Raw genomic sequence first — 26,835 nt, forward strand, 5'->3', positions numbered from 1 at the left:
CAAGTATGCAAGTGCACAAGGATACCAAAGAGTGGCATAATATAGGGCTCATTTGCAAAAACAGCATTTAGCAAACATTTGAGAATTATAAAGCAGTAGAGTAATTAATCATCAATATTAATCAACACTGAACAGCATACCCATGCTGCACAGGCCGAACCATCTTGAACAACCATACCCGGCTGTACAGATCTATCTCCAAACCAGGAATGTACCATTCCAAACTAGGAGCTAATCAAATTATTACCATTTATAGCATAATTTATTATGGTGAGAAGTGTGAGACTAATCACGAAAGACATTGTTAGACCCGCCCATAACCGCGGGCATGGCTATTCGAATAGTTTTACTCTGGCCAGAGGTGTACCACTGTACCCACAAGACACAGCCCCACGACATGTCACCATGCGCCTCAATACCACCACGGTACCTCGGAAAGGAGCTGTGACAGTACCCCTTGCATAGCACAATCCACCACAGCCCACCGTTCCTAGATCATAATCACCCCCTTATAAAGCAAGGCATGGATTCCCCAGCGACCCCCGTGGGCTTATCTCCGCCACTTCTCAGTCTGGTGCCCCGCAATGAACCATGCTATACAAAAGGTAAAGCCGTTGCCCATGCTGGCTTGTGGTTGGCACGGTTAATGTTTCACAACCGAAACTCGTGAACCGGTCCTTAATTATCATGAGCATGACCATCAAAACCATGTGCTCACAACCCACCTTTATCAAGTTTTAAATAAGCAATTAATTAATTAACCAATCACGATTAACCATCATGAGCTATCATTAAATATCCATCACTAAGTAACAGTGAAACATTAGTTATCCCAATAGTGTGCTAATGTTTCTAAGCATGGCTAAGCAATTATATCTAATACATCTAGTTGAACCATTATATAAGTACAACTAGTCAAATTGTAACCCAAGGTATCAAAGGATAGAGTAATCAATGCAAAGTAGCCATAACAAAGGAATAGTTTCATACCACCCGGTGATATTCGAAAATAAATGCACATTTGAAATAAATAGAGAATTTAAATATAGGATCAACATGTTCAAAGGAATTGTGTTTAGGATCTATGTGACTTGCCTTGGAATAATCGGTCTTCAATGAATCTTCTTAAATACTTCCGACGCCCACGCGAACCTTCGAAACGACGGAAACGACAAGCTAACACTGAAAACGAAGAAAAAGACTAAGGAACTCCAAATAAACAGTACATATAAAATAAACAAACATGTAGATCATAATTTTAGATGAATTATGAGTCTTGAACGGCCTTATTTCGATTTCATATGAATTAGTTACGAATTTTACAAGATTTAATTCCAATTAAGCCTATTAAAGAAAAGACTATTCCATATTAATTAAACCAATTACAGATGATTTATAACTGAGATAAAAGATTAAAACAACCTCCGGAAATAGATTAGATTATATTTGGTAGATGACACATATTAAAAAGAATAATATGCCACTGAAAAGAGGGAACGGATAGAAGTCTCACCGAACCAAAGCGATCGGAGAGGAAGGGTCGACGATGACGGTCCGGCGACAACACACGGAGACGATGACGACGCTAGGGCCAAACAAGATTAGATTAGATGGGATTAGGACCCTAGGGACAAACTACACCGGTGAACAGCATGGGAGCAGCAGTTGCCGGTGAACCACGGTACAATAACGCAAACGGAGGGCACTGGGAGGTAGAGAAGGCGACGGCGATTCTTACCAACACTTACGCGACGACAGCGAAGGAGTTGGCCAGCGACGAGCTTCGTAAGGCGACGAGGTACTGTCCACGGCGGCGACGACTTTCTGGCGATGAGTGGCGACAACAGAGGGGTGGACGGTCTTCACCTCGCTGCTGCGAACCCAAAGGAGGCGGCGGTGAAGCTTGGCGATGACGGAAGTGTTGGGATACGCGTAGGCTACGATAGCATAAATCAAAATTTTCTATCGTGTAAACCAGGAACCATGCAAGTATTAGATCATAGATCGTTACCACTCGACGCGCTGCGCAGCGGAAGAAGACGCTGAGAAGTCGAAGGAACTCTCGCGAAGTAGCGCGCGTCGATGTAGAGGAAGTAGTCGATCGCACCGGCTCGACCTTCTCCTCCTTGTGCATTTTCCTCGCCGTATTCCCACGCCGATCAGCACCGCAAACCAGCGGCGTCTCTACCGGTATCCACACGTTCAGGGACGGAACGCCACGCGCAGATGTGCTAGCACCCGCGCGTGGCTAGGGTTTTGCTCGGGGAGGGAAGTGACGGCTAGGGTTTCTCACGTGATGCAATACCTCCGCCAGTCACACCCCTCATGAATATATAGGATCCATCACTCGGGCCTCCAAGGCCCGTAGGACTCCTATTCGGATCCCTATCCGAATTAAGCTCATATTGGATCCCTATCAAATCCCCTTATTCCGGCCCATTAAGTATGCGACCCTGTATGTTCATATATACTTGGCTGTAATCCGAAAACTCCTTTTCGGTCCACGCGTCAACAGCGGCCCCTAGCATAACGTATTGACCCACCAGGCATACATAAAGATCATATCGGTTGAACCTCTAGTGTATACTTGTATGAACCCCTTTGCCTCACGATATCGATTAAGCTCAAGGCTAGATATGTGCCATCCTCTAATAGCTCAATCATTCACTCGAACCTGTTGATAGATTATATAACTTGTGATTGACTCCTCAATCACCTTTGGCATGGCCATGCACTTCCATAATCTACAACATCGAGGGGCCCAGAGATATCTCTCCATAGGAGGGGCAAATCCCATCTTGATTATACATATCCCACTACATGTTTCATAGCATACCCGAAAACTACTTTTATAGCTACCCTTTTACGGAGTAGCATTTAGCAGTCTTTAAGTAAGCTACTACACATGTTGAGAACCATGATAATCTCAGGTCTAAGGATTCAACACCAACACTAAATGAGAACACTGATGACAACATATAGCTCTTGCAGTGTCTCATGTTGGGTCTATCCAACAACATGTTCACTAACATGTGTCCATATTATTAATTTGGTATCTCTATACCATGATCCATGAGACATGATCATCAATTAATACATGTACTGATCATATAAACATATTTGTTCCACATATGATATTTGATTAGGGATCCTATAGAAATAGTAACAAACAACATAAAGAGTCTCATGAAAGAATCACATATTCATTAACCAATAAGGAGTTATCTATTTCAAGGAACAATGTCAGATAAATATGTAAACAAAGTATGTGATACAATCATCTCTATGATTGCCTCTAGGGCATATCACTAACAGGAAGGAGCAGCAGGGCCTCGCCGGAGATCAAAACGCGGCGGCGAGCTCGGTCTTCACGGTGACGAAGTGCTTCCCGGGGTCTTCGGCTTTGGGGAGATGGCTGCCGAGCTTGCTATTGACCTTGTGGAGCCGAGAGAGGTGGCGGCGCTGACCGGCGATGGCCGAAGCGACGGCGCACGGCGGCTGGAGCGGCGGCCGGAGGTAGAGAGAGAAGGGGCTCGCGGGGAGAGCGATTTCGGCGACGGCGGAAGACGGGACTTGAGGGAGAGGTAGAGGACGACGAGGGGGTCCTTTATATAGGCACGGGAGCTCGGGTCTAGGCCCAAATCGACGAAAAAACTCTGGGAAATTCTAGGGATCTTCGCCGGAAAAAGGAAAGATTGATCCGCGAAATTGGAAAGGATTTCCATAGAAACTTTTGGGGATTTCTTGGGGAAAAGGAAGAGGAGATTGAGAGGATTCCATTCCCAGAACTAATTTGGAAATAGGAGCAACAGGGAGGTCGGATTTGGAAGGAGGAGGCGGCGGCAGTGCATGCGCACGGGAGACAGTCGGCTCTTCCTGAGCTGGAAGATGAACAGTGGCGCAGGAAGGCAAAATAGACTTTTGGCTAGGCTTCTATTGCACAGCCCGATAGAAGGAGGGATGCAAACCAGACTTCAGGAAGGGATAAGGCCGGCCGAATAGAGGGAAGAATGGGCGAGGACTAAAGCTGAACTTTTCCTGTTTCGGCCCGAAAAGGAAAAGGGGATTTAATTTATTTTTCCAATTAAATTAACCAATAAGATGATCTTTCTATTGTTAAAAATACTTCCAATGCTCAAATAATTCCAAGAAAAATCTTGAACATACTTGTGTCAGGGTTATGGATACCACATATCTAATAGTAGTTGACTAAATCTCGGCAGGACCCACCATATACCATGTCCTATACGGAAAGAACCTGTGGATATGGGAGGAGTTCCGGATAAGGAAAGACAACCAGAGTTCTACATGTAAACGACAAGGACTGCTCGGATTGTATCCATATTTGTTTCCCTAGTTCTACTTGGACAAGGGGATACCTATGGGTAAAAATACAAGGCCCCCTAGGAGGAGAGGGGATACACCCACCATAGAAGACACAGACAACATAGACGCCACAAAGCTACAAGCCAATATAAGCCAACATGCGCCAAGACAAGCCGCCGGATATCGACATCAGAGATACGCCTGGATCGACCCTATCCGGTACCTATAGAGGCTGGCCGTAGGGATCTAGCGCTGTCTCTGACCTCGCCGGGCACGAACTCGAGGAAGAAGACTATCCAGTTGTCGACTACGAGTCAGACCTACAGACCGCCAAGTCGACAACAGTTAGATAGGCTACCACAAATATTGTACTGGTGTGATTACGGTGAATAAGAGCAATACCGGCTTCGGCCAACAGGATGTAGGGCTATTACCTGACAATTCAGGGGCCCGAACCTGTATAAAAATCTCTGTCTCCATCTCTTTTACCTTAGTCTCGCGTATATTCTAGTACCAACGATCCCCATACTATGCAAATACTGGAATCGCGACATAAAACGTCTACAGTGGCGCGCCAGGTAGGGGGATTTTTGGTGCTTCAAGGTTTCGACGAGATGGGTTTACGAGATGGATTCTCCAACAACAAGCTACTCGACGACTTTGGCTGCGGGAAAATCTAACCTGATCGGAGCATATCTTCCGACGAGATTGGGACTACCGCCGCCGCGGAGAACCATGATGTCGGAAGCAGCCTAACCCTCGACGCGTGCGACATCAACTGGTGCAAGGCATCGGCCGGCCGAGTCCAAGCCGAAGCCGACACCGATTCCTACCAACCAAGCAAGTGTGTCGAGGAGCCAAAAATCAACTGCCAGAGTAGTGCTACCATGTTCTGACTAGGACCCGATTTTTAGTCAGTCGACACGGGCGTCAACTCATCACGGCCGGCGTCAAGTCCAACCAATTTGGATAACGTCCATATGTGCATGCATCAGAGCAATTAACAGCAAGTGCATGTGTTTACTGTATGCATGCGGCTGTACACCTGGAGAAGTAAGATTGCATCGATCTAATCTACTCCGAATACACATGTCAGAAATGTAATTAGTAGGTTAATTAATTTAATTGATCTACTAATTTCGTAGATATATCCGGCATATATCTACACAGGTACGCATTATTTTATATAAAATTTTCCATACTAATATTCAGATCATATAGCATTGTCTGATTTATAATTTATTATGTTTACCTAGAGCATGTTTTTTATACAATATCTGTTGCGCGGGTGTACCCGATGTTAAATCGACTACGATCTAACATTGGGGGCTCGCTCTGTCTTCTTTTGTATAAATCATGCTTGTTTACAGTTTACATAATGCCCTGATATTTAATCTGCTCGTTATATCCTGATAATGCTAGAAGATCCATGCAGTTTTTCGAGTACATACTCGATATTATCTGCTATATATCTTGTCTTCTAGAAAATATTTTTCAGGAACAATTGAGCACACGAGTAGGTTGTGGTCAAGTACACCGCATTATCGAGAACGATCTCGACAAATGCAGAGTCGTCGCGCCCAACCTACCAACGAAAACTGACGACCTATCTCATAGCACCGGCTGTGGCTGGACTATTTGAGAAAATGTTGTTAACGGATAATTCCTCGTGAACGTTGTCAGCTTTATCACCCGACATGATTGCGAACGGACATCCGGATATGCTACAAGTTGGGTGTGTGAGTCATGCTGGCCACATGAGATGCGCATGTAATAAACCAACTCCAGCGCCTCCATAGGTGTTCGAGAGTCGAGGTACGACTACAGCAATAACGCAGCGGTCCTCGTACTACGACTTCAAATGATCGAGAGACACCTACTCACTGGTCCTCAACCAGTCAATTGTAGCGATCTCTCGTACATTTACTTCTAGTGGTTGAGTTACGACTACTACCTGGTTCTTGACCAGAGGTGTAGCGATTCTCCCATTACCTCTACTTCAATAAAGTTGATATCAGGTGCACAATATCGCCAAGTGTTTTACCCAGAGATCCCTTACCACAAAAGCCACCTAGCATTGAAACCTATCCTAATGTCCCTTTACGCTGTCTTGACAAAGTCTGTGAGGAACCTAAGGGAAGTTTGGCTGGGGACGCCTAGAGCGGATAAGGCTTTGTCGGATCCTTCAGAGACGAAAGACCATGTAAGATCTGGTCGTGTAAAAGTTCTCGCCGTGCGTATTAACCAAGCCGTGTAATCGAAAATGGATTTTCCAACTTCACGGCTGGGGGCTAGGATCAGTGCTTGTTCAACCGAGGCAGGTCAAAGGTCCAAGAACCTTATCCTCCTCCGACAACAAGGCTGGGGGCTAGGGAGAGTGTATAACTCAACAAACTGACTGATCGAAGTCGGTAAAAGAGTAGACGCTCATATACAAAACATTGGTCTGTAAGTTTAATGCATTTTCGGTTTTCCATACATATTATAACATGTTACCCTTTGAGCGTTCGCTCGGGGGCTATTTCTATCTAATATTCTTTTCTGAGTATTGATTTCAGGAAAATTCTATTCGACATTATTGAAGGCTCCATGTCTCTATGGTTCTACACCAAGATCGACTAAGGCGAGTACGACAAAAGTCGACAAGGCTTCGTCGCTGATTCTACGCCTTCTCGATCACTTGAGAACAGTTGGTGGATCTCGACAAGGAATACGGAATGAAGAAATGGTGTACCCGCCGAGATAAAATTTCTTGACTTCAATCCAAATTCTCGATTACACCAAGACGGGAGACTTAGTCATATGCTTTGTACTTTCTTGGTTGACGTCGGAGATTGACTCAGACACACCCTTTAGGTGCCCGCACGAGGCTGATAAAGGAAGTCTAACGTTATCCCTGAATTCACCGAGAACGGTCACATGAGCTCGATAACAGTTACTCTAAGGTCTACGCGCGGTTGAGAATATGTATTCGTTCATTTGCATCGAAGTCTGGGGCTACTGTCAGGGTTATGGATACCACATACCTAATAGTAGTTGACTAAATCTCGGCAGGACACACCACATACCATGTCCTATACGGAAACAACCTGCGGATATGGGAGGAGTTCCGGATAAGGAAAGACAACCTGAGTTCTACATGGAAACGACAAGGACTACTCGGATTGTATCCATATTGGTTTCCCTAGTTCTACTTGGACAAGGGGATACCTATGAGTATAAATACAAGGCCCCCTAGGAGGAGAGGGGACACACCCACCATAGAAGACACAGACAACATAGATGCCAGAAAGCCACAAGCTAATACAAGCCAACATGTGCCAAGACAAGCCGCCGGATATCGACATCAGAGATACGCCTGGATCGACCCTATCCGGTACGTACTGAGGCCGGCCGTAGGGATCTAGCGTTGTCTCTGACCTCGCCGGGCACAAACTCAAGGAAGAAGACTACCTTGTTGTCGACTACGAGTCAGACCTACAGACCGCCAAGTTGAGAACAGTTAGATAGGCTACCCCAAATATTGTACTGGTGTGATTATGGTGAATAAGAGCAATACCGGCTTCGGCCAACAGGATGTAGGGCTATTACCTGACAATTCAGGGGCCCGAACCTATATAAAAATCCTTGTCTCCATCTTTTTTACCTCAGTCTCGCGTATATCCTAGTACCAACGATCCCCATACTATGCAATTACCGGAATCGCGACATCAAACGTCGACAACTTGGGCACCCTAAGTATTTAACAAAATTGAAACCAGCTCATTTAATGATTAATTTAATATGTGAATAATTACTGAAATAGTCCTTGTATTATTAAAATTAGGAATTGAGCTCTGAAAAATCCAAGAGAATTTCAGAGAGTACAATTAATCATGGAGAATTTAATAAAAATTAAATCCAGCCATGCTTTATATTTAGGAAATTTTATTTCCCATATTTAACTTCACTTGTAAATTAAGGAACATTTAATATAAATTCTATTAATAATTTATTAAATACTTTATAAATCCTGAAACGAAAATTCAGGCTGTGACAAAGGCGAACGATGTAAATTTGGCCGATGGCCCCTTCTCTTTCTTACTATAGCCGAGAACGGCCTTTTTGATATATGGAATGGATGATCCAAGTTTAGCCAATTATTATGCTTGATGCCTTTGGCATATATGCTTGCGTCATTTTCGCATTATTTTTGCATACTAGAGAGTGCTTACTCTTTTCGCCCACTTTTACGTTTCTTGTGGAGTCTTAACTTTGCACTTCGCCATTTGCCCTTTCTGCACTGTTTTAGCAGGGTGTTCGCCGAAAATTGTGTGTTCGGTCCCCCTTTGGGAATTGGCGAAACAAGAATGAGAAGTTCGTGGCGGCGAAGGGTATGCCGCAGGTGCGATGCCCGTTTCGGCCTGTTTACTGCGAGATGATAATAAACGGCAACAGCTACAAGGTTTTGAAGGTTGCCGGCTGAATGCGGGGGCACCCCGGGAGAACCCTGGAAGACTACGACCGTATCCATACAGAACGTCTGGAGGACATGGTTCGCTTTTGGCGAAACCATCAGAAAACATATCGTTAGGAGGCGATCTCCCAACGTCGTTATAGTCTAGTCTGTGTTTCGCCCCCTTCCCTCTTAGGGTCGTGTATAATATTAATAGTGATGACGAACCTAATTCGCCAAATCATTCCTTAGGGAATGAGGATTGTTGTGGGGGCGAATGTGTGATTTATCTGTAAGCTAGGCTGTAAAGCCGTTGCTTTCTTTGTCTGTACCATGTTGTAAGACTTGTATTCTTCGATTGTTTTTTTGAAGTTGATAAAGATGTGTTTTACTTCCTTTTCGCTATTCTTTGCATTGTCACTTTTCGTGCTTTCGTTAGGTCAGAACGTGTCGGCCCATTTGCGTATATTAGCGAAATAGGTCTGCTGACTTTTCAGCTTTCGGCTTCCGTTTCCGATCTGTAGTATTCTGCGCTAATAGGAGCGCTTGTGTTATCATATTGATCGAGTGTAACGGTGTTCGGTTAGTTGTTTCCCGAAACAAGTCGTCGGAGTACGTCACCCAAGGTTGTTTCGACAGGCTCGGATTAAAGGGTGAATGCCGGTGTCCATTCGGCTACGAAGTCAGCTAGGACTTCAGACTTGATGGCAGTGCGGGCGAGGAAATGTAGGTTGAAGGGAGATAACTCTGCCGCCCACTTGCTGAGCCGGCCAGTAATTTCCTTGCCCCGGAGCTCTTCGCCTAAAGGATACTGTGATGGCACTGTGACTTTGTGGGCTTGAAAGTAGTGTTTAAGCTCGCGCGAAGCCATCACTAGGGCGTAAGCAAGCTTCTCCATTTCAATGTATCGTATATTCGCCCCTTGCAAGGCTTCGGAGACAAAATACACTGGTTTCTGGCCTGACTCTGTTTCTTGGACGAGGGCCACACTGACCGCCACCAGCGAGGCTGCTAGGTAGAGTAGCAGTTCGTTTCCCGGTGCTGGGCTGACCAAAGCAGGTGGACTCTGCAGATATTGCTTCAACTCGTCGAACGCTGCTTGGCATTCGGGTGTCCAGGTAAACTTTTCCGCGTCCCGGAGGGTCTTGAAGAAACGCAAGCCTCTTTCGGCCGCTTTTGAGAGGAATCGACTAAGTGCCGCAATTTGGCCCGCGAGCTTTTGTATTTCGCGTACGCTCGAAGGGGGCCTCATTTGCTGAATGGCATCGATTTCCTCGGGGTTCGCCTCGATACCCCTTTCAGAAACGAGAAAACCCAACAAATTGCCCGCGCGAACACCAAAAACACACTTCTCAGGATTTAATTTCATACCCGCCGCGCGTAAGTTGTCGAAGGTCCCCTGTAAGTCGGACGCATGGTCGAAAGCCTTGTGGCTTTTCACGACGATGTCATCAACATAAGCCTCCACATTTCACCCCAACTGCTTGTAAATGACCTTGTACACCAGCCTAGCGAAGGTTGCCTCGGCGTTCCTCGGGCCGAAAGGCATCCTAAGGTGGCAAAAGGTGTCGAATGGTGTGATGAAGGCTGTCTTAGGGATGTCGGCCGGATTCATGAGGATCTGGTGGTAGCCGGAGTACGCATCCAAAAAGCTCATGAGTTCGCAGCCAGTTGTCGAATCCACGAGCTAGTCGATCCGCGGCAGGGGGAAATCGTCTTTTGGGCACGCCTTGTTAAGGTCCGTGAAATCGACACACATGCGCCATTTGCCATTTGATTTCCGCACCAGTATCGGATTCTCCAACCACTCGGGGTGATCGATCTCCTGGATCACCCCAGCTTTGAGCAGCTTTTGCACTTCGGCTTTCGCTGCTTCTTGGCGATTAGCAGACATCTTGCGCAGCTTCTGTTTCCTTGGCTTGGCATCCGGCCTGACCGTCAGATGATGCATGATGAGATCTGGCGAAACACCTACCACCTTGTCGGGGCCCCAAGCGAAGATATCAATGTTTTTCTTGAGCACCTCCAGGATGTTCTCAACTTCTCTTTCGCCCATGTCGCCCCTAGCGATACAAGTCTTATGGGATCGGCATCATCGACCTGCACCTGCCATGAGAGGCGCGCTTCGGCGTGTGCTTCGCCCGGTCATGCGGTTCGGCCTCATCATTTTGGACTGCTCTGTTGATTACAGCCAAATCGCCCTTTGATGTAGCTGAAGGTTGAAGCCCATTGACCACAATCACTCTTGCAGGGCCAGGCATCTTGAGATAATTGTGGCGGGAGATGGCTTCGAACTTGTTCAAGGTTGCACGACCGAAGATGGCATTATAGTTGTATGGGATGTCGACAACATCGAACAGTATTTGCTCTTCACGCCTCTTTTCACTTGTGCCGAAGGCTACCACCAATTATACTTGGCCTAGGACTTGAACTGCTTCTCTATCAAAACCACGAAGCGAGGCCGGTGCTTGGGTGAGGGCTAGGGTTGGCACCCCCATCCTGGCATATGCTTCGGCGAAGATGACGTCGGTCGAACTTCCTCCGTCGACTATGATTCGCCGGACTTCGAAGCCAACTACCTCGGCCGAGATCACCAGGGGGTCTTGATGCGGGAACAGCACTCCTTCGGCATATTCTGGCCAGAAGGAAATCTACTGATTCAAGTATCGCGGGGCCTCTTCGCCTGCCGAAGTGATGTTGTGCGCCATTCACAGTTGCATCTTCTTTTGCTGTTTTGATAGTTGATTCGGCGGGTCGGCCCTTGTAATCACTTGGATTACTCTGCGCTGCACATCTTGGCGTTGTTCGGCCGGGGGTGCTTGCTCTTGAACAGCTTCGTGAGGTGCTTCGACAGCTACTCCTTATTGCGGTTTTGGATCTTGCGTGTTGCCATGCTGCCGAATGTTTTGGCATTGATCGGTGGTGTGCGAAGAGCGTCCGTGGAAGGCGCAGTAAAGGTCTTTTCTGACCTTCTTGCGAACGGGCTATTGATGGCTACTTGCTTGCTGGGCGTCGAACTCCTTGCGGAGGGCTTGAACTTCATTTAACAACCATCACGGCCTTGCCTGCACGGTCGGTTCTAAATTTCCTCCAAGTCATGGGAGCTTGACCTGGCCTTGGCGGTTGTCCTTGGTTCGCCGGCTGAGGCTGGCGAATGGCGGGAGGAGCCGGTTTGGCGTCCTGTGCTTGTGCTTGGGCTTGAGCAGCCGTGACAGAGGCCTTATTGTACTCGGCTTGGATTGCTTGCCGTCGCTTGGAATCCTCTTCGCCCCTTGCGTATCCGTTAATGATGCGAAGCAGGTGCTCGAGTGTCTGCGGCTCCTTGTTGGCGATTTTTCTTGTGAGTTCGTCCTCGAGCAGCCCAACCGAAGCGGCGTTGATGACGGACGCCTCAGTTATGTCCTGAACTTGGCATCGGGCTTGCGAGAAGCGACGCATGTACTCCCTTATCGACTCCCCCGGCCTCTAGCGAATGCCGAGTAGATGTTGTTGCGTCTTCGGCTCCTCATAGGTGCCTCGAAAGTTAAGGACAAAAACATCACGCAATTGCTCCCATGGGTAAATGCTGTTAGCTGGTAAATTGAAGTACCAAGAGCGGGCGATGCCGCATAGAGCGAGATGTATTACCTTTGCCTTGGTATTTTCGTCGCCATGAGCGGCTTCGATTGCGGACTCGTAGATGGACAGGAACTCTTTTGGGCCTGTTTCGCCCGAGTACCGTGGAACGGGTGGGAACATGAACAGTGGTGGGATTGGACGAACCTTGATTCCCCCACTCAGCAGCAGCCCCTTTTCGCCCCCCGCCTTGCTCACGGTACCTTGCTGTAGAGGCCCGTTTGGATATGGCGTGGCGAAGGGCGAAGTCATGGCTTGCGCGTGCGGTTGGGCCACAGTGTTCGGCTGCCTGGCCCCTAACGGTGACGCTTGGTGCGCCGCCATGGATGGGTCAAACGAAAGCTGGGTCCATGCCATGGAGACCTGGTTTGGCGCCTGATTTGTTCCGAAGCCTGGTGTCGGTGCCTGTGATCAGATGGTTGGTGCTTGAGTAGCATTGCCGAAGTCGAACTGCGGTGCTTGACTCTATGGCGAAGCCCCCGGACCAGGCAGGTTCGATTGTAGCCAACTGGGTGCACCTTGACTTATGCTCCCCTCTGGTTGGGCCGAAGGGGCTACTTCTGGAGTGTTGTGGGGTTGGTTGAGCTGCTAAAGAAAAGCCTGAAGCTGCGCTTGCAAGGCTGAAGCTCCTTCCACCATTGCTTGCGACATTTGACCGGGCGGCGGGTTGCGTACTTGGGCAGCGACCGGCCGAACTTGTGGCTGTACATGAGGGGTCGGGTGAACTATTGCGGTCGAAGGCCGTCCGGCAAAGTACGCTGGCGCTTGCATGACTTGTGATGGAAGGGCTTGGATCGGCGCTTGCGGGTAGACCTAGAGTGGGATGTAGCTTGCCGAATACTGGAGGATGGGGGCCGAGACGACCTTGGCTTGTCGGGCAGCTTCGTATGCCTGCTGCTACTCTTGCATTTGACGAAGCATGTCCTGGAGTCGTGCCATGTTCTGACGCATGGCCCCCATGTCGGCTTCGGCTTGCGCTTCGAGGTTGGAGTTGACTTGTGTGGCGGTGAGCGTGGTTGAAGCTATAGCCTGCTGCGGCGGAGCAGCCTGGGGTGCTTCCAGTTGACTTGTCGAAAGGATCTCCGCCCTTGCCGCTGCTGCCGCCTTCGCCGCATCGACCATGTTCGGCGCCTGCCCCGTCGAAGCGGCGGGAGCCGAAGGTGGTGGTTGCGGCGCAGGGACCTAAGTCGATGGTGCCGCACCAGCTTCGGCGCCGAGTGCCGAAGGCTCTCCTCCCTCTTCGGCTGCCATCTCCACTCCTGCTTCACTCTCCTTACGCCTTGCAACCTTCTCCTTAGCGACCTTCTTCGGTGGCATTCGCTCTCAGTGGTTTCGCACAGAGGTCCCCACGGTCGGCGCCAGCTGTTGTCGAAGTGAAAACTGCATACGTCGAAGGACGTCGGCGCCAGCTGTTGTCGAAGTGTATTATGTTTCTTGTATTTTTTTTCTGGATCCCCTTTTACATGGCCCTAGGGGCCTATTTATAACCCTATTACAGGTTCCCCTATTGAGGTTTAGGTTTAACATTGGAATTTACATGGTTGCCCTTATGAAAGGGACATTTACATGGGTATATAGTGTAATTGAGGTATATGGGCCCCTAATGGGCCGACTGGCGAACGCTAGCCTAGTGGCCCCCGGGCTTGATCGGCTGAGATGGCCTCTTGGGCCTCCTTGAAGTTGGACTTGCTATACGGCGAAATCATCCGCCTTCGCCATACACTCTTCGCCATATAGTCTTCGCGCCAAGATGCCTTCAACCTTGTGGGATACCATCGTGATTCTTCGCCTTTCGCCATCTTTGTTTCATAGTCTTCGCCATGGGGGCTTCGCCTCGACAGACTCGATGTCTTGGGCTTGAACCCTCCACTGGTTGCATAGTTTCGGCAGGTCCGGTCGAAGGGTCTCATGACATACCGCCAATAAGTATGAATATATAATTGAAGATTTCATCTAAAAAATAACTGAAGGATTATACTTCTCAGCAAACATGAGGCCGGTTTGTTACTTGAGTATACCTTTACTGTTTTAAGATTAAATTTTGATATATTGCTTACAATTGTAAATAGAAACATATATTCAAGTTCTATACTTGCTTATGTTGCAGTTTCATGTTGGATCCCGTTATATGTTTCGCATCTAGAACTTGATTTCCTAGGTACGTCCCTAAAGAGAAACACAATCAATCACATCATTTGTAGTATCTTATATATCATATCAAATTACATGAAGATATATATATTTTTGTAGTAACACAACACGATGTTTGCAGTAATGTACACACCTCCAGGAGTCATCTCTTCTTATACGTGCTTCTTGAGATGAATGCTCCATGAAAACCATAGGGTACTCTGTGTTTCAATATTATCTTAGCAACTGGTCCATTCTCAAATCTTTGTGCATCGATGATATGTGCCTGCAACGTATATTAAGAATCGCAATTGAGTCATACAAAAGAGTACATGTATAACTGGCAAACGAAATTAAAAATGTGGCATACCTTCTTCTCATTTTTATATATCATTCTTGATTATAAGTACTGAGATGTATTTCTTTTATTAAGCTGTAGTGGGTATTGAAAAACAAACTACATATTTTTTTCGATTATATGGCAGACACACACGCGCACACACCACTACACACAGAACACATCACACCCCAGCGAATGTGCCCCTAACACATGCTCATCCCTGATCTTACTAAAATTTTGTTGAAAATTTACCTGCATGTGTGTAATATTCGTGGGCATCAGGATTTGAACTATGATAGGTGGATTCATGCACCTATGATTCCACAACCACAGCACTGGTGGTTTAAAAAAAGATTATGCATGAGCATATCGGGCACTCTAATGTAATATAAAACCTGGAGAATACACTTTATAGAATATTGTAACATGCCAGTTTAAATAACAAAAGTAATTCTGATTCGCTATGGAAATTTTCTTGATAGAACAATCACTCTAGCATGTATAGTGCAAGAAACATGGTTACAGAGAAATTTAACTTGCCTGTGAATTGTTGATTTCCTCGTCATGTACAAAAGAGATTATCCATCCGTCATCCTCATTTGCTCCATTGACCTTCGGAACAAAAGTTGCTCCTGAGCAAAATTTGTTTCTACCAAGATGATGGTACTCTACATTTATTAGATCTTGACAGGGCTGCATGAAGAGTTCCAAATTTAAAGCAAAATATTAAGATATTTCAAAGAAGCATGATGACAATTGATGTTGCAGGTATCTATATTCCAGGGGTTACCTTAATTTTGTCTTCAAGATATAGTTTTGCAAAACCTCCAAATTTTGGTCGCACTGCAAGACAAATAGTAAAATTAGAATCTCATGAATACTCCCTCCGTCTCGTAAAAACTCCATTTTAGATACTATGTCCAACGTTTGACCTTCTATCTTATTTAAAAAATTTATGAATTTTTTTTAAAATAGTCACGCACAATATACTATTCATGTTTTATCATCTAATAACAAAAAAAAATACTAATCATGGAAAATTTTTAAATAAGATGAAGAAGTCGAGTCTTTGTGGGATGGATGGAGTATATCATTGTCTGCTTGGTGTATGATCAGCCACAAACTAAATTTGAACTTTCAAAATAAAATATAGTGTTCATTTTTGTGTTTTTTCATCGTGGTCTATTTTTCATAAGTAACTTTTAAATGCTACTAATGTACATATAAAACTTTTACTCTTAAATAATTTTGGTTGCTTGACTCATTTTTTCTTGGCTTATTAGCCATAGTTCAAATATTCAGAATCGAAGGTAAGGTATATCGTACTCTGCACATGCCTAAATATGGTTCTTGCATCCAAGAAATTCATGGACAGTTCTTCTTCTGTTCTTCAAATACAGAAGAAACCAGATCTCCTATGTTCCTAACTTCATATAAATTTTTGTTCAATTTTGTACTGCATACGTTTAAGATAACTGCAATATTTGCTTAGAAACATACCTATTCCACAACCACCTGCCAAGCTCCCTTGGGAATCCACCACTTGTGCATATGCATACTTGTGATTCAAGCCAACATATTTGTCATTGATGACTGGGAATTCCATATCAATACCTGCTCCAGTTAAGTATTTTTCTATAACAGACATGCTTTTCATGTTTAACCTCCACTCGTACAAGCGAGAAAAATATTCCTCATTGAGTCCTTGGTTAGCTGGTTCTTCATCAACAGAGTGCTCAAGTACTGTAGGACCCATAAGAATGGAACCTGGCACTCGAAATCCCCTCATAACAACCTAATAAGTTGTTATAGGAAGGCAAATTAGAGATTGAATGTGTTTGAAAAGTTATTGTGCACGGAATAAATATTAACCATTATATATTTCCATCATTCGGCAGCTTCGGTAATTAGATTATTTTTTTGTCTTATGTGTGATAAACCATTACTTATTTTTCTATAGATAGATTTTGTGAGATGATCTGTAAGTCAACCAATTTCAATAATGAATAATTTCTTGGAACTTCATTTTCAGCAATTCTTTTTTTGCACTGATCACTGTAGTAATACAATCTTGCAAAATAGCTGTATTTTAGAGATGCACTATGTAGTAACCATTTTGGATTAGTGTACCTCATTATGTTCCTCAAAGCAGTTGACAAGATGGATAGTGCAGAATGGTTCTACGTCAAACCAAATTACTGAGTCTGCATCTCCATAACGGGGCATGACTCCAATTCTTGCGTAACTTTCTGCTTCGTAATCAAGAAACCTACATGACGGTATATAATCAGGAACTTGGTAAAGCTATCACTTACTAAAGTAAGTCTAATATATGTACTTACGGAGCACCTTGTAGAATCCTACTTAGGTTCATTGTAAGAGGCATATCCATGATGATGTTGTACCTATAGATGGAAGAAGAAAATAAATAAATATTTATGTGTCACCGATTATTTCCAAAAGTTTTCAATGTAATTTGTATGTACATTGAAATTAGGTTGACAAAACTAGATAACAACGTTATCTTTATCTGATAAAATTTTCAGTTCAAATTAACTAGATATACTCATTCTATGGAATTACGATGAATTTAAGAATGCAGGGAAAAAATCAAATGACATGTGTTTTTTTTTCCAAGTTCCTCTAGTGTGTTCGGACCCCTTTTATTATTATTTTTATTCTCCATAAAATTTGGTCGAAAATGAATATAATATCGAGAAGCATATAAATTGAGGGTCATGCTCTTTTAATAAGATGACTGCCCATGTTTTGCCTCAATTAAAAAAGAGAACCCCATCATATGCTCTAATGCCCAAAAATAGTAATAAAAATATTTCCACTGTGTGTCGTGCTATGTAATTCCTTAAAATATGTATTTGTACAATTCGCTATAGAGGAATCGACCTACTCAGTATTCATAGGTCTCACATGGTAGTGTTTGGTGGGTAGCACTAAACTCACCATTCACCACCAGCATTGGAGTCTTTTTAAATAGTATAGATGTTTTCAACTGATTTTAATTGTTTGCCAAACATAATTACACCCGCATCAGGTAACTTTTCAGTTGTCCCTCTCAACTAATTCAGAAGTTTCTCTAACTATCACCACTGAGCTAAGCCTATAACTTATTCTGTACCTTTTTAGGAACAATAATTGCTGATATTCTATACTAATTTAAGAGATGCTATAGTGATAATGGTGGTGAATCTGTCACTACCATCACCCAAGTGCCCGACAACCATGTGTGACCCACAGACAATGAGACTGCCTATTTCTCAACCCCTACACGCCACGGACCCTGAGAGTCAATAGGCACCTAGAAAGTGACAACAAAAGAAACATGATGATATTATATTAGATAACAAGAATAAATTTTTGGATTTAAAATATATGCAATGAGCTATGTTTATTAAAGAAATATGTTGCAACGCATGGGTATTTTGCTAGTAGTACTCAAATAATAATTAGCAAGCTATGCATGAAATTCTAATGGTTACAGGATAGAGAAAATTTCTTATTTGCCATTGAAAATTGCCATGTTTTCTTATTTGCTATATAAAGTTAGGTTTTCCATGTATACCATTGAAGAACTTCTTATTCTGATTCAGGCGCCTGATTGAATGGGAAAAATCGGTTGACTCTATTGGAAAAAAAAGTTTTGGGTCCCATAAGGCCACAACCACTACATGCACCCTCCCTCCCCCATTGTATGCATGCTCTCTCTGTCTAGGCATGAGCTTTTCTCCCTACCTCAGTACACCACATGCATTCATACATGCAAGTTTTCAGTAATTTTAAAGCAAACTTTCTTTTAAACTACATATGCATTATACAATATGATTTTATTCTTTACACCTTTGTATTCATTATGTTTAAATCTTTACAATAACATATCAAATGATATATCTTATTAAAAAATTATATGTTTAAAGTTTTAAATTCGATGTTTCATGTGTGTGAAACAAATGTGTCAACTTGAATTTATTTTTGTTGCATATTTTATGTTTTTATGTTGCAACGAATGTTTTTTAGTGTTGCATATGGTGTTGTTTGGATGTCTCAATTAGTGTCATTTAGGTGTTTCATTAATTCATTTGCGAATGTTTCACGTCATATTGTTTTCGTTGTTTCAATAATTATTTTGTGATGTTTCATGCCATATATAAAAATGTTTCAATTATATATAAAGTTCTATTATAAAAGAAACATATATGATCAAGTAAGATCTTGTTATGAAGATTTAATTGTAATGAATATAGTGGTGCAATTACATTTCAAATTGAATTAGTAAATTAGACAATAAAGTGATTTGAAGATTTAGTAAACATACAGTGGAATAGAAAGGAGGGTTAAAGGTTGCTACATGATGCAACTTGTATTAGCAACGACATTAACATTTTGGCAGGAGATTCGATGGACATGCTTGTTACGCTAGGTAGGAGCGGGGCACACGTAGTTCCCCCCAAAAACTCCAGATCGGTCGTTCGATTCCTCTTAAAAAATTGGTCAAATGTTGCAGTTGACCAACGAGTTAAACATTAAGTTATATATGATGAAACAAAATAAATCAGCAACTGAAATATTTAAAAATTTTGTGAAAGATGGTGAAAACACATGTTAAAGCATGGCGCTATCATGTTAAAACGTACATTTTTCTTTCATCAGAAATATAATCATGTGATAACTTTTTGTAAAGATTTAATTGCAATAAATATAATGTTGTGATCGAATTGTAGATCAGATAAATATTTTAGAAGAAGAATTATTTTGAAGATCACTACATGGATGCATTCATGAATGGAATAAAGAAAGAGAAAGTAGTATGACAGGAGAGAGAGTAAAAGCATGTAGTTGCATAAGTTTTGTGAAACACGGTCAAAATATATATTGAAACATGTCACTATAGCATATGAAGCATTAAGTTTTAACGGTTTGAAACATATATCTTTTTTCATAGTAATATAATCATGCATAATCTTGTTATAAATATTTAATTACAACATGTACAATGGTGTAATCCGATCATAGATCGGATAAGTAGTTTATGAGAAAAACATTTCTAAGATAGATATATGTATGTATTATTGGAACAAAAAAGGGAGCAGCAGTACACTAGTACATGTAGTTGTTGAAGTTGAACGCTCAATAAATTTTCCAGCATCGGTAGATTGATCAGTAGCATTCTCATAACTGTTTGTATTGTATTTATGAAAAAAAATACACGAATCTCTCATGGACCTAGATTCCACTTCAAGCAATCTGCTACACATGCCATGGAAAAGGGCCACCTCTATTCATGTGAAATCTCAACCCAACCATCAGGAGTAATGCAGTTGAATAAGGATATTCAAGTATGACTACACCTTAGTTAACAGCTTATGAACAACGTAAAAATGATGATATCAGTTAGCCAATGGCATATAAACAAATACCTACTTTTTTATGGCAAACAACAAAACCTAATGATGGTACATATGATTATAATAGAACACCAACAAAACCATACTCGTTGTTTGATGGAGAAGATTCTATTCAATTCTTTCCACTAGACAAACAGGGTGACGTTGATAATATTATGACTTGGATTAATTCATTGTAATTTTCTTTTCTTTCTTTTTTTTTTATCTTTCCTTTTGTTTGTTTTGACTATCTTGCTGTAGTTGCTTTCCTGTTGATAATAAAATATAACCATGGGGCCTCCCCTATTGTTTTCCTGTCAAAAATAATTTGGATGGTAAATAAGGAATTTTATCTTTATCATAATATGGTTATTTTTTTGTTATTTTATATGAACTGTTGTAAACTTTCATATAAATGAGTTAAAAATGCATGTTTTTGTAGCAAGCAAAGTTAGTAGTGCCAATGAACTTACCTTTCAGTAATCCCAATTTCGTGAGAAAAGGCACATCTCTCTTGCTTGAGGTCAACCTTATGTTTAAGTTTCTTTCCATCCTCTGTAATGTGATTGGCATGATCAAACTACTTAGTATATTTTTGGGAAACGATATGCAGCACAAGAACTCACATAAGAAAATTTTCAAACATCATTGATAATTTTTTCAAACCTGAGATAACTCCAACAGTAAGGAAGGGCTTCACAAAACTAAACCCATGTATGACTAAATCTCCTGACCCAGGTGCTACCTGCTCCCTCAGAAAAAAAAATGAATGTATCAAGTAACTTGAAATAGAATGGCAGTCATGCAATGATTTTCGCTTGTTTTAGTGAGCAGGTACTATTTGGTAGTTTTAACACTACATTTTTGTAAAATTAAATACTGTCAAGAATTAAATTATTTCAAAAGAATAGTAAAATACCCCCCCCCCTTTGCACTCTTTGACAATTGCATTGTGATTCTAAATAAATTCTTAAAAATTGAGGAAAAAAAATCTGCTGAGGCTAAAAAAATTGGAAGTAATCGACCGATACATGAGTCACACTAGCTTCCAGGAAGCCGCTGGGCAAGACAAAGGATCAACCTTGGGGTGCGCTGTGAACGGCATGTTCCAGTCACCACCGACGTCCCAGCTGCAAATTGTGCCGAGATTTTCCAAGTCAATCTCATGGGGATTGTCATTCTCTGCAGCCGAGAATACCCTCCCAGCATGCTGAAACACATTGGTATTACTGTAGTTCCTACTCGCCTTACCAAACCTCTGCTGCATAGATGTATGCATTGATATCAGTTCCATTTGAAAATAGTGAGAGAGCTTTAACATATGACACTAGCAAAAAGCTAAAAGCAAAATATTACTGCCTCCATTAGTTGTCTACTTTACACATTTAAGTTATGACCAAGGTTTGATTATTGATTAGGTAATCATATTTTTTATACTGTATAACCAAAATGCCTGCAATAATTATACATGTGTGCTATGCGCCCATTAGGTGTGTGTCATATGAGAGGAGGAATTGGGCCAGAAGGCAGTGAAAAAATATATGCTTTGAATATCATGAAGTGCAAAGTATTTGCTAGCATGTAAAGTAATCAAGTGTAGAGAAAACAAAAACAGACCAAGCACAGTTATTAACAAACCTTGTTCAAAATACTGGCTGCAAATATGGCGATAGGGTCACCCTTGGCTGACGAGAGGAAGCATGGTTTCTGACGATCTTTTTCAATCCTGAAAGTATCAGATTGAACGTACCGATTGTTGTATGAGATTGACCAGGTGTTATCCTCTCCTTTCTTGTTAAAGTAGAGGGCATGTAGCATGCCTTCTCCCTCGACCCAAATGTCTTCAGTCTGACCAAAGATTGAATTCACCGTGTGCAGCGCACCAAAGAGTGGGTTTGGACCTGCATGCATTCGACGCATTCAGTGATGAGAGCATATTTTTTTTTAAAAAAAAAACATTCAGGGAGAAGAGCAAACCAAGGCTTGAGCTATTGATATGTTGGCTCAACGATTACAAAGCACATGCATGCCAACCTACTGCTAAAACATTTCTGCTAGTTGGAATAATTTTTCTAGAGAAAATTTATGTGTTGGCAATGACAAGATTGATTTCCACGAATTGCTATTGACAAATAAAAGTTCCACAAGATGCTATCGAACAAGTGGTTTTTTCTTCCCCTTTTACCATCACTATTAGCCTACCCTTAACTACACTCTATTGCACCACACATAAAGTGTATTTTAGCATATATTATTCAAAGTGTGAAATGGACTTTTCACATAGTTTATGGGACACTAACGGTGATACAATGAAAGGTAGGGGTGAAAATGGATCGGATTATATCCGATTCGATCCGTTCCAAATCCGTCCTAAACGAGGATGGTATGGAATTTTAGAAATCGGTGGATATAGATGCGGATGCGGATAGTAAGGTGCGGATTCTGATTCGGATGTGGTATCTCTAAAAACCGATAAATGCGGATTATTTGGTATTTCTATCGGATTATCCCATAGGCCGTTTGCCGGATAATCCGAAAATATCAACCCAGGTAACTACTCTATCTGGGCATATAACATGAGTCGGCCCATCCAATGGCCTAATTTATCAATTAACCTAAACTTCTTTGTTTGAGGCTTTTGCCGTCTCATATTACACTTAAGTATGCAGTTATTATGAAAGGTCGTTTAATGATTATTGTATTGTTGTCCCTTGCATTGATAACTCAATTTTGTATTGATTGTATAAACATCTAACATCTGATAAATTTAATTTGTTTCCCGAACCGAGTCTGCACCGACTCCGCAGGATTTCCAACATCCGAAACAATCCGCTCCGCATGCGCACATATCTGCACCCGCTTTGAATCTGCTTAAAAATGGTTTAGAATATGGTTGTTGATGTGAAAACACGGTGGCCTAGGAGATCTGCTGAACTTCAGTGCAGGTCCAAAGGTTGATGAGATGCGGGCGTTCTAATCAGTTTGATCCTGCAACTCACAAGATATACAATAGCAGATCAAATAGCCGATCGGCTGATAAGCTGATGGAGTAGTTCCAGTCGATGCCGATACTAGCCGATGTCAATAGGGTTTTGATCAAACGGCTATATGTCCAATGTAGATAACGATATAAAGACAATCGGCTGATGGTAATGTAATCCAGTAGAAACCAATCGGCTAATAATGATATGAGAGCATAAACACTAATCCGAAGGTTAAAGCATACATCGGCTGAAAGTTTGATGTTATTAAATCCAAACGATTAGATAAACAATGAAACCTTTATTGCGATCGGCTAAAACCAACTTGTATGCAATCCTTGTAAGCCGATGCAACATCCATGTAACTCATCGGCTGAAACCCCGATGAAACCCTTATTAGCAATCAAGAAGCAGGCTAGAGATCATGGTTCTAAATACGACTTAGTAGATCGAATGTACTAATGCAGCACTAAGTATGAAAAGAAACACAATATCTAGACAATCAAGCCTTTGACTAATTTTCAGGGTAGTGGATACCTTAGCTAATCCAGTCTAGTAAATCGATTTAGCTGATACCGGCATAAACCCTTAAGCGAGAATCAGCCGATATGACTAAATCGATATACTAAAACTAGATTAACTAAGATATATGATAAATAGGTAGGCAAAAATATCAACTGAATCAGCCGATATGACTAAATCGATATACTAAAACTAGATTAACTAAGATATATGATAAATAGGTAGGCAAAAATATCAACTGAATCAGAGCGATCCAAGAGGTTGAAGCGATGCAACCTTGAACAACACCATTATAGCCGATACAATTGCTAGGACTGGCAGAACGTAGGACTTACCCCCTTCGCTGAAGATCGAAAGCCGATACAACCCCGCGTCAGGTGATAAATAAAAACCTCGGGAAAGAGGGTGGCTATGCGCCAAGAGTAGTTGTATTGATCTATGAGATAAATTACAATTACCACATGTGTACATATTTATACCCATGGGTAGATACTAGTCCTTGTTGGACAAGAAAGAAATTTTTCGAAAGATAAAAAGAAAACATAAAATCCTTATGAGACACTAAACACACTTTCCTAAAGATAAAAGGAAATAAACAAACTCTTCCTAATTAATAGATAAACTGCCATGCCACATCTTCCTTGAACACGGTCTCTTCTAGATAAGCTTTCTTTAATTGATTAATTTTCTTAATCTGACTACTGGCGACTTGATGAATCTCATCGGCTGATTCCAGAACTCTGAAGCCAATGCTAACTCTAGGCTGATCAGGACTTCGGGGCTTACCGAATTTCACTGTTAACAATGGTGTGACCACTATCCGTCCGAATCCGATCCGTTTTCACCCCTAACGATAGGATGTCGTTTTAGATTAGTGGTACTAGGTTATAATATTCTAGGAAAGAGGGAGTTATATTTACATATATTAATGATTAATATTTAATGGTTTAACTGTACACATTTTAAAATGTCATCTATATTCGAGAAGCTAGTAGATAGTTATGCTTTGTTTTGCATCTGACCGTATGTGTCTGTTGTGATGAAATGACTACAAATCGGGTGCCCGATTTTTCATAAAAATCAGGCATTATTTTACCCCTTATGAAAGAGTGTTTCAGCACTAAGTGAAAGAATGTTTTAGTTCGTGAAAAAAGTGAAGCGCAATCGGGTCGCCAGATGAAACAATTTGGTTCAATAAATAAAACAAATGATTTAAAGCCATTGAAAGATCAACAAGTTCCGAGCGAAATCGATGACAAAAATTGAAACACCATAAAAAATCCAAGTGAAACACTTTGATCTGACTAATGAAACAACCATATACATAGAATGAAAACATTGAAACAATCACCCCGAAAATAGACCAGCTAAATCCACTTCAGGTTAGCCGGATCATCGACGGTAGATGCTGCCCAAGCCATGGAGGAGACGTGGCTAATGATGGCGTGCAGCTGCCGAAGATGATGATTTGGCTGATGATGCCCTATAAACCACCACCACCACCCACTCCTACAGCCACTCAGGACATCACCATTGCCGCCGTTGTTGCATAGACTCAGCTAAGTCTACATTGCCGCCACTGCAGCTGCCTGCCACCATCACCCCTATTAGCCACCGCCTTGGCCTGCCGATATCTTGCCGTAGGTTTCTGCCTGTCACTACCTTGCCTCCACCTTTGCCTCCTCACAGATCAAAGGGGATAGAGAGGTGAGAAATGGTGAAGAGAGAGATAAAGGAGGGGAATAGATGAGACCGAGAGAGAAAGGAGGGATGTGGGGCGCAGGGCGCCCGATATTTTCCTTCCCACCAGGCACCCAAGCCAAATGCTACCATATATAACTTTCTCAATCTAGTTAGTAATAGTTAGTAATGAAAGAGAATTACCATTTCTAATATATACACCCTCTGGAAAGTCCTCAGGGATTGCCCCTTCTATCCGCAATATATTTGTTATTTGACCAATTTCTTCAACTGGTGCAAAATTACTCTGCATGGATATATAGATCCAACACATACGTAAGTTATTAGCAATGGAAATTGAACTGTTTCTCCAATTTAGTTTTAGAGGAAAATTGTTTCTCCAAGGGAAATTAATGTATTTCTCTCCAATTCATTGCTTACATCCCAAAATAAGTGCTACTTGCTCTTCTAACTTGTTTAGCATAAATCAATGCTTGAGAAGGAAACAACTATGATGTATGATAGGAGGATGCATTATTAGGAGTAGGATGGGACAAAGTTTTGAATATAACATGTACTTCCTCCGTTTCATATTATAAGACTTTCTAGCATTGCCCATATTTATATATATATTAATGAATCTAGACATCTATGTGTGCCTAGATTCATTAACATCTATATGAATATGAGCAATGCTAAAAAGTTTTATAACCTGAAACGGAGGTAGTAGTACTTAGAAGAATACTCTTTTCAGACAAATTTTTAATCCTAAAAAGCATTCATTTTTACAGGACGGAAGAAAATTTATATTATAGGAAGTTCAAAGCAATAAATTGCTGCTGCATTTTGTGTAACGTATATGCAATCATGCTTGCCTGCCCTACCTCGGTGGGACGTAAAGATTGATGACTGAATGTGAAGATAGAGTCCACAAACGCATCCAGCAATTTCTTGGAAGCACTGCTTCCTGCAGCAGATGCCTCCCTAAGTTTGGTTTTCAATACTTGCTGAAGCTCCTTGAAACGAGGTGGCTGTATGTATCAAATGAACGTATATATTAAAATGGAATCATATGATCATCTCATTGTACATATGCAATGCAACAGTAAAATATACACAATCTCAATCTCGTTGTTGCATGCTTATATTGCAGTAGAGCTTGCTAGCTCTGGAATAATTGATCAGTTCAGTTGTTATATGCAGAGGGACAGAAAGGAGACTAGAGAGGGTAACTACGGAGGGAGGTGTAGTTTAGTACTGTGCGTACGATGTGCGCAGAGGAATCATGAGTCGCCAATGGCTTAGTCCTGGTGATCTTGGCTGGCCTTCCTCTGGTGCTGCACAAGCGTGGTTGAAGAGAGAAGCCATACATATGCATGGATGCTATGGTCGCCATTGTTGCAAGCT

General features: G+C 42.3%; 1 protein-coding gene across 8 annotated transcripts; it reads right to left on the reverse strand.

Annotated features, from left to right (window-relative positions):
- Positions 1-1,038: 1,038 nt before the first annotated feature.
- Positions 1,039-26,835, reverse strand: LOC127781172 (carotenoid 9,10(9',10')-cleavage dioxygenase 1-like). 8 transcript variants are annotated; one of them, XM_052308089.1, is made up of 14 exons: positions 26,687-26,835; positions 26,313-26,459; positions 25,633-25,735; positions 21,884-22,146; positions 21,327-21,506; positions 20,912-20,990; positions 20,719-20,800; positions 17,189-17,251; positions 16,977-17,115; positions 16,347-16,641; positions 15,637-15,689; positions 15,387-15,539; positions 14,661-14,792; positions 1,039-1,182 (listed from the first exon to the last, which is right to left on the reverse strand). In XM_052308089.1, exons 1-13 carry the CDS (start codon positions 26,822-26,824, stop codon positions 14,670-14,672), a joined length of 1,818 nt encoding a protein of 605 aa, XP_052164049.1. In that variant the 5' UTR covers positions 26,825-26,835; the 3' UTR covers positions 1,039-1,182; positions 14,661-14,669. The 8 variants fall into 8 exon arrangements, 7 of the variants coding, with proteins under 7 accessions (XP_052164049.1, XP_052164050.1, XP_052164046.1 ...); XM_052308090.1 differs by lacking the exon at positions 1,039-1,182 and adding an exon at positions 13,796-14,281; XM_052308086.1 differs by lacking the exon at positions 1,039-1,182 and adding an exon at positions 13,796-14,329.

The sequence above is a fragment of the Oryza glaberrima genome, chromosome 8 (genome assembly GCF_000147395.1).
Source record: "Oryza glaberrima chromosome 8, OglaRS2, whole genome shotgun sequence".
In the NCBI taxonomy this organism is placed as follows: domain Eukaryota; kingdom Viridiplantae; phylum Streptophyta; class Magnoliopsida; order Poales; family Poaceae; genus Oryza; species Oryza glaberrima.